This window comes from Coenobita brevimanus, chromosome 25 (assembly GCF_032717465.1).
Source record: "Coenobita brevimanus isolate Jiangsu-jjx chromosome 25, ASM3271746v2, whole genome shotgun sequence".
Taxonomy (NCBI): domain Eukaryota; kingdom Metazoa; phylum Arthropoda; class Malacostraca; order Decapoda; family Coenobitidae; genus Coenobita; species Coenobita brevimanus.
Window position 1 is genome coordinate 12,824,360 of NC_136978.1, and position 12,500 is coordinate 12,836,859.

At 44.3% G+C, this 12,500-nt stretch overlaps 1 protein-coding gene across 1 annotated transcript in view; it reads left to right on the plus strand.

Annotated features, from left to right (window-relative positions):
* LOC145393776 (synaptotagmin-5-like) overlaps positions 1 to 12,500 on the plus strand; it is a 160,482-nt gene that overhangs the window by 43,087 nt on the left and 104,895 nt on the right. Inside the window, exon 2 of the mRNA XM_080267826.1 lies at positions 6,064 to 6,193. Within this exon, the coding sequence (XP_080123952.1) occupies positions 6,064 to 6,193 (130 nt within the window). The remainder of the gene's footprint in view (positions 1 to 6,063; positions 6,194 to 12,500) is intronic.

Genomic DNA, 12,500 nt, shown 5'->3' on the forward strand with positions numbered 1-12,500 from the left:
TATCTGTTTAGCTGTTTGTGTCTATCTGTATCTGTCTGTCTACCTATCTATTTATCTATCTGTCTGTCTGTCTCTCTATCTGTATCTGTCTATCTATGTCAGTAATAAGGCAACGGTATAGTGGAGGGGAGGTTGAGAGAAGGGGAACATGTGTAGGAGAGAGAGAGAGAGAGAGAGAGGAGGGGGAGGGAAATTGAATGGAAAGAATTTATGGAGGGAGGATATGGGGGAAGCAATTGAAAGAGCATAGACGTGGTTGGGGAATTGAGAGTTGGGGAGAAATGATGATTGGAGGGGGAAGGAGAGTTGGGTGGGGAGGAATTCGGGGGTTGGAGAGAAAAAATTTGTGAAGATTGAAGGGAATGGAGAATGAGAGACTGACTAGGAGGCTGTGTGAGTCAGGTGAAGAGGGAGAGGGGGACCGAGGATGAGATGGAGGGATGGGGTGGGGAGGTATATGAGTAAGAGGGGGGTATGAGTTGGAGCAAGTTAGGTAGATTAAATAGATATAGATTAAAAGACAGAAAAGGCAGAGGATGAGGAAAAGAGGGTGATTTTGAAGAGGTGATGATGAAAATAATGTTATGGGAGAAGAGGTCATAGGTCACTAATTCAAACCCCAGGTATTCCTAACCCCTTTCAGCTCGGTTAATGACAGGTGTCCAAGCAGCCGTATTACCACACCTCATTGTATTTCAGGCAACCAGGATAGTGTATTTAATTTATGAGAGTGACATGGTTCCGGCGGATGAAAAGAAATTGACTATAGTGGTGATTTATTTATTTATTTTATTTATTTATTGTATTCGACTCTGGATATAGACTAGAGCCGGTATGCTCGCCGATTAAGGAAGCTCCCTAACACCTTTTCCTAAGTGATTTATTTTGCCTGTTACTCCTTGCTGTCCTCTTCTGTGTTAGTTACATCATTCTAATATCGCCATACTCTTTATAAACAACGTACAGAATTATATTAACTAGCTGTATCCAAAAATTAATCACTAAGAGGTGTTAGGGAGCTTGCAAAACCGATGTGAATGCCAATCTAGGACACCCGTACCTGTGATCCAAAAATCCACCTACGACACACCAACAAAGAGCTGATTCACTGCAGCCATCACACGTCACCTTGTACCCCAGCACTGTAGTTCTTTCATCTTAAATTGGCACCGATTTTCGTCCATTTGAAGCTTATTTCATGTAGTTCAGTGGCAGAATAACACAATGCTACGGCTCTACATCATCTTCATATCACTCCTTCATGACTTACAGCATATTCCAGTGTTACTCTATTGTTGCAACTAAGAATTCGAGATGGAGGGATGGTAATTTTGTGCCGAGTTAGAATGAAAAGAGTATAGGCTGTTTGGTATCTGATGTGTCTGGCTCACTTACACAGATTCGTGTGTTGTTGCATAAAATCAAATGAGCCATAACTGTGAGGTAAGAACAGGTGTCCTTGGTTACTAGTCAAATCAGTCCTCCATTCTGACTATACTTAACCATCAGTCGGGCTGGAAGGAGTTGGAGGTGCGTGTCAGGTTAAAATAAACACACTATAAGACCCACCATCTCGTAATCACCACCAGATCTAATGGCAATATAGTGTTTTTTTTTTTTTTTTTTTTTTTTTTTTCAAAGATCCGTAACTCTTTTTCAGCTTAGTTTATGGTGAGTTGTAGTCCCGTTGCAGGGTAACTTAGACAAGTAACCAAGGAGATCAGTCCTGCCTCATGATTAAGACTAATTACATATCACACAACCACGACCAAGTATTCTGTTTGTAAGATTGACCCAGTTCCGTCAGATGACAGACTGGCTTAAGTGGGTATCTTTTATGTCGTGTCAGTGGGGCCATCCGAAAAGAAAAAAGTGAACACGGTGGTAACTGTACCTTTTCATCTATCTATCTATCTATCTATATATGTAGATAGACAGATAGATAGATATTCCGGCATAATAGTGGGCTAAGTTAAGGTGAAAGAAATATATATTTTTTTATATGGGCGATGTTAAGGTGAAAGAACTTTTTTTTTTCCTTTTTTTTTTTTTTTACATGGGCCAGGTTAATGTAAAAAAAAAGTATTGTGATTTTTTTTTTATTTAATTGTGGGCGGGGGCATATAGAAGAGCTAAGAACGCAGTGGTAGGTAATACAGATCCACACAAATTTCCCTGCAACAGACTGGATGGAACCTGCGACCACACAGCCCCTAGCCTGCGATGGGGAGAAGTGGGTAAGGAAGGGAAGGTGGTGGGGGGAAGGAGGGGAGGAGGAGAGAAGAGGGTAACAGGGAGAAAGAGATGAGAGGGAGATAGAGTGAGGATAGGAAGAAAGAGGAATGGAAAGGAGAGGAAGGGAGAAATTTGACATGGTGGAGGTGATGCAGGAAATGAAGAGAAGAGAAGAGGTAACATTAGGGAGAAAGAGCTGAAAGGGAGATAAACTGAAGATAGGAAGAAAGAGTGGAGGAGGGGAAGAGATTTGACAGGGTGAAGGAGATGAGAAGAGAAATAAGGAGAGCAATAATAAAGAGAGAGAGAGAATGAGAAAATATAGAACGAAGAAAAAGCAAGATCAGTGGCAAGTATTTTTAGTTCTGGGAAGACGGAAGGAAGATAAGGAGGCGATAAGAAAGGGGAGATAAGAGTGAAGGAGGAGAATTTATTGACCGGAGAAAGAAAATGAAGAATATTTTTAGATTCGGAAGCGGCGATTAACCCTTTCACATCGAGGACGTATTTTTTATGCCTCCTATTTCCAGACGATTTTATTCAGCGTAGGAAGGATCTTTAGTAATGAAGGGGTTAATGAAGGCTGTAGTTAACCCCTCCTGTTAGAAAAGTTTCTCATGAGCTGAATGCAAACGTGTACTATTATTATTTACCATTATTATTATTATTATGTTATTATTATTATTATTATTATTATTATTATTATTATTGTTAGTAGTACAGTATTAGTAGTAGTAGGAGAAGGAGTAGTAGTAGTAGTAGTAGTAGTAGTAGTAGTAGCTGCAACCCCAGTCTCATCTTAATGTGAACCCATTGAACTGTAGGCTGAAATTACCCCCTCTGCCCATCATCCTCCTTTTGGGCAACAGGAAAGTAGTTAAGGAAGGTCGTACAGCCAGGCAGTGGAGCCGTCATGTCATATCAGTGCCACCACGCGAAGTTATCCCCCTCCAGCACCTTAATGGGGAGTGTTTATAGTGGAGGAAGAGTGGGGTGGGTGGAGGGGGTAGGTGGAGGTTGGCATGGGGTTAGGGGTGGTGGGGGTGCCTAGGGGAATGTGGGGTAGGGAGACGAAAGGGGGATTGGATGGAGTGGGGTGGTGAGGGAGGGGATGGGGGTGGGATAGTGGTGGTGAGGGAGGGGATGGGGTGGGATAGTGGGAGAGGGGTGATGAGGGAGGGGATTGGGTGGGATTGTGGGGGAGGGGTGGTGAGGGATGGGATAGTGGAGAACGGATGGTGAGGGAGGAGATGGGGGTGGAATTGTGGGGGAGGAATGGTGAGGGAGGGGATGGGGGTGGGATAGTGGGGGAGGGGTGGTGAGGGAGGGGATGGGGTGGGATAGTGGGGGGGGTGGGGGAGGGGATGGGGGTGGGATATTGGGGGAGGGGTGGGGATTGAGAGGGGAAGGTGGGGGTGGATAAGGGATGGTGGGGGAGGGGATGGGGTGAAGATGGGTTGGTAGGGGATTGGATAGGAGTGGAGAAGGGGAAGGTGTTGGAGGGTGGGGATGGAGAAGAGTTGGGAGGAGAGGTGAGGGAGGGGATGAGGGTGGAGAGGGGCAGGTGGGGGAGGGGATGGAGAGGATAGGGGTATGGGGTAACGTGGGGTGTGTGGAGGAGGGAGCAGCAAATTGTGTGTAAAATGCCAACAGCTTGAGTAGTGTGTAATGACCTCTGTGTACGTGTAAGTTGGAACCCCGGTCATGTGTACGTATTAGTTGAGTCACTGAATGTAAGTGAAGGTTGAAATATGTGCACATGTACTTTGGGAAAGACCGTCATGTGTGCGCGTTGGCTGTGTTATTGATCTTTGTATACATGTAAGTTACGGTCATGTGTACCTGGTGCTTGAGGATAATTGACTTCCTTGTATTCATGTATGTTAGGATGTACGTTTATGTGTACGTTTTGGTGGAGAGTTAACCTGTGTTCATGTATACAGCTGTAGGTATGTATACCGTAGTTGTACAGTAGATCGGGAGTTACAGACATGGGTATACAGAGAGAGAGAGAGAGAGAGAGAGAGAGAGAGAGAGAGAGAGAGAGAAAGAGATGGTGACGTCAATGGTCAGCTAGTTACGGTTAATAACAAAAGCCATTAGGGGGTCAATGCTCTGCCGGAATCAGTGCTCAACCGGGGTCAATGCTCAGCCAGTAGAGGTCAATGCGCAGCCAGTAGGGGTCAGTGGCCAGCCGGGTTAGTTCCTTGTTATCTTGGTGGCGTGGGCGTCGGCTGAGAAGGCTTTGAATATTGAGTGGCTGAGGTAATGTATGCCTCAAGTTGTGTGGGGGAGGGAGCAGCGCTCTCTCCTCCTCCTCCTCCTCCTCTTTCTTTTCTTTTTTCTCCTTCCTTTTCTTCTTCTTCTTCTTTATTATTATTATTATTATTATTATTATTATATATCATTATATATTATCATCATCATCATCCCCAACGCCTCCATAGGTTTCCCAATGACACAAAATCGTCTCTAGCTAGAATTAAACAGCTGAGGCATCCCACGAAATTTAACCCTTTCAGGCCCAGCATTTTCTTATTCCTATCTCCAGACGATTTTAGTCAGCGTAGGCTATAGGACTGCTTTTAGAACTGGACAGGTTAGATATGGCTTTCCTAACCCACTTGCTATTTTTACTATACTCTAAACGTCCTAAATCTGTTGTCTCCCTCTTGAATGCTAAATTGTACCAAGAGAGCAACACGAGAGAATGTTGCTAGTAACGAAGAAGTGCTGTGGAAAGGATGTAGAGCAGTAGCATTGTCACTTTTCTACCGCTGACCTACCTGATAGAAGCTGCAGAAGGACGAAAATCTGGGCTGAGTTCGAGTAAAAACTGTCTAGATGTCGTTCTAAGTTAACACAATTCGTCTGTTCGAAAGATATAGAAATCCCGGTAACGATGGAATTGACGGGATTAGTCGGTAACTCCTTCAAGGGGAGCACTTTCTCACAAGCTTCTTATAACTGTGTGGCGGAAGTAGCTGTGTAATACTGTAGTAACTATGGAATACCGAAGTAACTGTAATACCGAAGAGACTCTAATACCGAAGTAACTATGGAATACCGAAGTAACTGTAATACCGAAGAGACTCTAATACCGAAGTAACTATGTAATAGTGGAGTAGCTGTGTAATACCGACGTAACTATGCAATGCTGAAGTGATTATGGTTCGTATTCTCCCCAACACCACTTCCTCAGCGATTTATTTTTGGATATGGCTGGTTAGTATCCTTTTGTGCTTTATGAAGAGTATGGCGATAATAGAATGACTTAACATAGACGAGGATAGTAAGGTTTAAGCAAAATAAATAGCTTAGGAAGAGGTGTTAGGGAACTTCCATAACCGACGAGAATACGGGCCTATGAGTTGCACATCGACACTAATGACCTCGTAATTAGTAGGTAATTGCCTTGTTAATTTCACCTGGAAACTAATTACTTACATTTTTAAGAGTATGAACATCCTTTAATATATTCAGCAGGAAACTATACTCATTTCACCTTAACTTGGCCCAGATTTTCGTACTTTTGCAGCTTGTTTCGCGTACCTCAGTGCCAGAATAAATGCTACGGCTCTACAGCGTTTCCACAGCACTTCTTCGTGACCAGGATGATATTCAAGTGCAAAATTTGTTAATACGACTCAGCATTTAAGGCAGGGATGGAAAATTTTGGCCAAACTGAAGTAAAAAGAATATGTAAATGTGTTAATATTTTCATCTACAAACTCATTAAACATTTTTCCCCAAGTAATTAGTATGTAAATGACGTAATGTTTTCACCTGGACACTAATTACGTTTCTCCCCCCCCTCCTCACCTGCAGATGTTTACCTTGACGGACTGGGGTCGCGTTGGTGTGGTGATGGCGGGCGTGTGTGTGGTGGCTCTGGCGGTGGTGTTGGTGGTGTGTACCGTGGGGCAGGGCTGCTGGCTAAATACGCTACTCCTGAACGGTAAGTACTGGGGGTATTTTACGTGTGATGGCGGTGTTGGTGCTGTGTGTGTGTGTGTGTGTGTGTGTGTGTGTGTGTGTGTGTGTGTGTGTGTGTGTGTGTGTGTGTGTGTCTGTGTGTGGACTGTATCTTTAGGGACATGTTTCCCCATTACCTCCTCCTCCTCCTCCTCCTCCTTCTCCTCCCATCTTATCTCCATGACTCACTCAGTCTTCTTCAAGGCCGGAGGAAAGAGGGACTGGGCCTCCTCATATTCCTCCTCCTCTCTTCCTTACCTTGTTCTTCCTCATCCTCCTCCCCTCATTTCCGTCCCTTCTCCTTCCTCATCATTTTTTCGTCTTTCTCCCCTGCTACTTCCTCATCCTCTACCTTTCGTCCTCCTTTACTTCTTCCACTTCTGTCTTTCCTCTTCCTCACCCTTCTTATTCCCATCCTCATGTCTTGCTTCTAATCTCATCTTCATCTCTTGCATCTCCTAATCTCATCCTCATCTCTTGCCTCTCCTAATCTTGTCCTCATCTCTTGCCTTTCCTGATCTCATCTTCATCTCTTGCCTCTCCTAATCTCATCTTCATCTCTTGCATCTCCTAATCTCATCCTCATCTCTTGCCCCTCCTAGTCCCATCTACATCTCTTGCCTCTTCTAGTCTCATCTTCATCTCTTGCCTCTCCTAACCTCTTCATCTCTTGCGTCTCCTAATCTCATCTTCATCTCTTGCGTCTCCTAATCTCATCTTCATCTCTTGCGTCTCCTAATCTCATCTTCATCCTCACCATCCTTTTCCTCTCCTTTCATATCTTTCATCTCAGCACATCTTCTCCTCCTCTTCCCCCGCCACCGTTACCCACACTGTTAGCCCCTCCTTTCTCTCTCTCTCTCTCTCTCTCTCTCTCTCTCTCTCTCTCACACACACACACACACACACACATAAAAAAAAAATCCATGCCATTCTCGTTTCTCACTGCATTTTGCTCACACTCAAGGCGGGTCGTTAGAAAATTGTACACTTTATGTCTGTCGTGTTTCCCATTTCTCTCTCTCTCTCTCTCTCTCTCTTTTATTTCTACCTCACCATGTCTGTTACCTGAGGATTGGGGTTGTGATGAGAATGATGATGATGATGACGGTGGTGGTGGTGATGACGGTGGTGGTGAAGGTGAGGGTGGTGATGATGGTGGTGGTGGTGGTGGTGAGGGTTGTGATGATGATGATGATGGTGGTGGTGGGAGTGAGGGTGGTGTTGGTAGTGGTGGTGATGATTTTGATGGCGATGATCATGATGATGATGGTGATGATGGTGGTGCTGATAATGACGTTGTTGATTTTGTTCTTGCTCTTGTTGTTGTTGTTGTCGTCGTTGTTACTTTAAATGTGTATTATTTGGCGACGCGTCATCCATACTACTTCAGAACGACCCCATCTTTTCTATGGATGTGGGAGCATCTCCAGGAGTGGCTCTGTCCGTTTGTCTCGCGCTAACAGTTTTTGGATGGGTGGTGCTTCTCTCCCGTAGACTTTAACGACTACTCACACAAGACAACACCACACAACTCCCTCACACCACACCACACCACACCACACCACACTACACTACACTACACTACACTGCACTACACTACACTACACCACAGCACGCCACACAACCCCCTGACACCACACCACATGCAATTACCGTCCCACATCACATCAGACAGACAGACAGATGGAAGGATCTGTTACCTGTATAGATTTGCATGTTAAATGTTCCCTTGCCTTCAGAATGAGTGTGGTTGTGGAGTGGTGTGGTGTGGTGGTGGGGTGTGGTGGTGTAGTGGTGGTGGCTTGTGGTTGTGGTGTGGTGGTGGCTTGTGGTTGTGGTGTGGTGGTGGGATGTGGTTTTAAGGTGTGGTTGTGGTGTGGTGGTGGGATGTGGTTTTAAGGTGTGGTTGTGGTGTGGTGGTGGCGTGTGATGTGATATGGTGTGGTGGTGATATGTGGTTGTGTGTGGCGTGACGGCTCTGGTGTGGTGTGGTGCTGTGCTGTGGCTTTGATGTGGTTTGTAGTCATTGCGGTGGAGGGGGAACAGATGCTTGTGTGGTAGGTGTGGTGTAGTGTGTGGTAGTAGGGTGGTTGGGTGTACGTGTGTTGAGGTGGTATGCAGGTGGTATGTAAGTAGAGGAAATGTACCAGGTTTTGTTCATTTCTCTGTTCCATATGATTTACACATGTGAGTAAGTCAGTAGTGTGTGTGTGTGTGTGTGTGTGTGTGTGTGTGTGTGTGTGTGTGTGTGTGTGCGTGCGTGCGGGTATAATCAGACGGTGTGCGTTTCTGCCGGTAATTATTGCTTATGACGTCACCAAACCAGGAAGCTGGCAGTCATGAGGGCACACACACACACACACACACACACACACACACACACACACACACACACACACACACACACACACATTCTTACGCTGACATTTTCACATACACGTCAACGAACTCACAATAATTCTCTCTCTCTCTCTCTCTCTCTCTTATTGATCAGGTGTTTGCCCCAAATGGTTGCACAGATGTTACACAAGAGCACTTAAGTTTTTTTTAGTTGTTATTTTACTTTTCATTGTTTTAGTTGTTTTTCTGTTTTACGCTTTACTGGTGCTGTAGAGACGCCTTCACGTGGTGGGACTGATGTAGCCTGGTATCTCCACTGCCCAGTTATAAAGTATTCCTCATTTCCCTCCCTATTCCCCGAAAGGAGGATATTGGACTGTTTGAGAAGGATAAGTTTGCCTGGAGTCCACTGGGTTCACTGCTGCTACTACTACTACTACTACCACTATTACTACTACAACGTTTTGGTTTTGCTCCTGATTTCCTTTCCGTATATGGTTGGGGTGTTATTGTGTGTTTTGCTCTGGGTATGGTTATTTGTGAAATGTGTGTGTGTGTGTGTGTGTGTGTGTGTGTGTGTGCACGCAAGTGTTGTGTTATCTTATAACTGCATTTTATCATCCCTTTCATCTATACCCCTCCATCTCACCGCCTACACACACACACACACACACACACACACACACACACACACACACACACACACACACACACACACACACACACACACGTAATTCCTTCACATTCGTCATTTTCAGATCATCACTTACTCTTAGATCTTCACTCTTCTCGCTCTCATTCTTTCTCTCTTACTCAAACACTAACCTCGTCTTCCTCTCTCACACCACCTTATTACTTCACCACACACACACACACACACACACACACACACACACACACACACACACACACACACACACACACACACACACACACACACACACACACACACACACACACACAAGGTCTTGTTTCTTCATCCCCTCAAGTTCACACCAACTCTCACAATTCACTCTTACATCCGTTCTCACATTTTCATATTCCCTGACATGTTCACTCTCTCTCTCTCTCTCTCTCTCTCTCTCTCTCTCTCAAACGAAAGAGTTTTGGTGAGTTTTTTTTTTTTTCTTTTTTTTGCCTATAATGACAAAATAGCCTTGAGAACCTGCAATATATTCTTCCTCTTTATCACCGTCAAGTAAAACAACAACATTATCATCAAACCGCAAATCATTATCATCATCATCATCATCATCATCATCGTTGTTAATTTTCATAGGCCTTTCTATCCCACCGACGTTAATACCTCAGTGGGTGGGAGAGAGAGAGAGAGAGAGAGAGAGAGAGAGGTTGACGAAAATAACGAAGCAAGGGACGCATATAAAAAACATTAATTTCCCATTTCCCCTTCATTATCCCCCTCCCCCCATTCTTTCCCCCCCCTCCATTTTCTCACACCCCCTCCCTCCCCATTTTCTCGGAACCAATATACGCTTCTCAGTAGCCTCCTCTTTACTCTGTATCCACTTACCTCTCTTCCTCGCTTTCTCTCTCTCTCTCTCTCTCTCTCTCCGTGTTTGCTTTCCTCCTTTTATTTTCTTTATTTTTTTCTTTTTTTACTCTTATGTTTTCACCTCCGCCAACGAAGTTGAACTGAGAGGATGTGTTCATCAGTGTATGTTTGTCAGCCTCTGTGTACAAGATATCTAAAGAAAAAAAAAATGTAATCGAATTTCAATGAAAATTGTTGGATAGGTGGGCAGTCGGTCAAGGAAGGGTTGATTGCATTTTGAGATGGACCCGGATCCGGATGCATGAATAAATCATCATTTTATTGGCTTTGCCGGAGGTATGTTCTCTCGGATGTTGTGTAATAGGGCAAACTATGACCGTAGAATTAGTTGACTGTTTGAATTCGTACAAGTATTCGTCTGGTAGGAAAGAGGAATTCCAGGAGTAGATCATAAGGTTTATTGGAGTTGGCAAAGGTATGTGCTGTCGTGGCGTTCTGTAGTTTTTTATTACTCCCTGCCATCCCCTCACTTACGTTCTTCTGGTTCTTAAACGTTTTTCAGTGTCCGTACGCCTTGCTGTCTCATATTTTCTCGTACCCCGTGTCATATTGAGATTTGTAGAGCTTAATTTTCAAATCAAAATCACAAGTCAAGCTGAAATACCCCGTTTACTTGAATTTATTTAATATTCCAGTCAGCCACGCACAGACGTCAGTTGTTGGGTCGACGGGGTTCATAAAATCAGGAATTTCATTCATCTGGGCCACACGGCTCATCACGTGTCCTCAAACTAATCTATGGCGTTTGATTTGAGGTGCACGTGTGGGTGTGAAAGAATGTGGTACTGGTGGTAGGTGTAGTGGTGGTAGTGGTGGTGGTGGTGGTGGTGGTGGAAGTAATAGTAGTAGTAGTAGTAGTAGTAGTAGTAGTTAATGTTGTTTCTGTAGCACCAGCGTAATCTGAAATGTGAACCCACTGGACTACAGGCTCAGTATCCTCTTCTGGGGAGATACGGAAGTCGTTGAGGGACGTGTGTGTAACCTGGCAGTTGAGCCGCCTGTTATATTGGTGCCACCACATGAAGGCGTCCCTCTAGCATCACATATTTGCAAATTATATGAGTCTGCAGAGGGAGTTTTACCAATTGTGGGATTATTTTACACTGAATACACCAGAATCCAAATTATTTTTCTATACGCGGAAAAAGGAACCGATTAGATCCTGCAAATGAGAGACTGACTAGAAGAGTGTATGTGAGTGAGGTGGGGGGGGAGAGGAGGAGGGGGAGACCAAGAACGAGATTGAGGGATGGACTGGAGAGAGGTCTGAAAGAGGGGAATATGAATAGGAGGAAGGGCAACCAAATGGCAGAGGACAGGGCGACGTGGAGGTGATTTGTTTGTGGCCACCCCATACGGAATTAAAGTGTCTGGTAATAGATAGATAGATAGACACAGATAGATAGGTGAATAAATAGATAAACCTTTCATATTAGTCACACTATGCATTACTTTTCCGTCCTCACAAGCAGTCTTATCAGGAATGTAAGCCAAAATTTTATTCCCAGTGCGTTTGAATAAAGTTAAAAGTTTAAAAATTAGTGAAGAAGAAAGCCTCTGTGACGATGACGATTGTGAGAATTATTGGTGAAATTGGGAGTAGGAAAATGACTCAGCTTACAAGAAAAGACGTATTTTTTGTCACACTGTTCATCTTAGCTCCCGATATTCGACCTTTTACAGCATATTTCACGTAACTGACTGACAGAGGACAGGACTACGGCTCTTTATCCTTTCCATAGCAGTTCTTCGTGACGAGCATCATCTTTTAGTTACTCTTGTTGCTGTTCAGGAGTCAAGGAGAGATGGCGATTTTAGGCCAAGTTAGACTAAAAAGAGTATGGTGAAAAGGAGACACTAATAATGATGATAAGAAATTTATGGAATAACTTGAAATAATGCAAAAGATTTATTCAGGAAGTCGCCTACCCACATAACTGATGCCCCTTGAAAAAATAAAGAAAATTTAATAATAAAATGCCGGTACTGCCTCTCTCTCTCTCTCTCTCTCTCTCTCGGTTCTCCACTTACTTTACCCAGTTTCGCCCCAAGGTATCGTTCATCATTCTCTCTCTCTCTCTCTCTCTCTCTCTCTCCTCCTCCTCCTCCTCCTCCTCCTCCTCCTCCTCCTCTTCTCCTCATTATTTCTTTCACATTTCTTCCATTTTCCCCTCTTTCCTCCTCCTCCTTTCTCATCCCTCCCTTCCTCTCCCCTCTCTTCTCCCATCATTCTCCTCCTCCTCATTCCTCTTCTTTCTCCTTTCCCCCATCAGTTTTCCCCTCAGTGACCTTTCCGGTTTCATCCCAAGAATTATTTTCATCACTCAAACACATACTCCCCGCCATCCCATCTCTGTCTGTCTGTCTCTGTCTG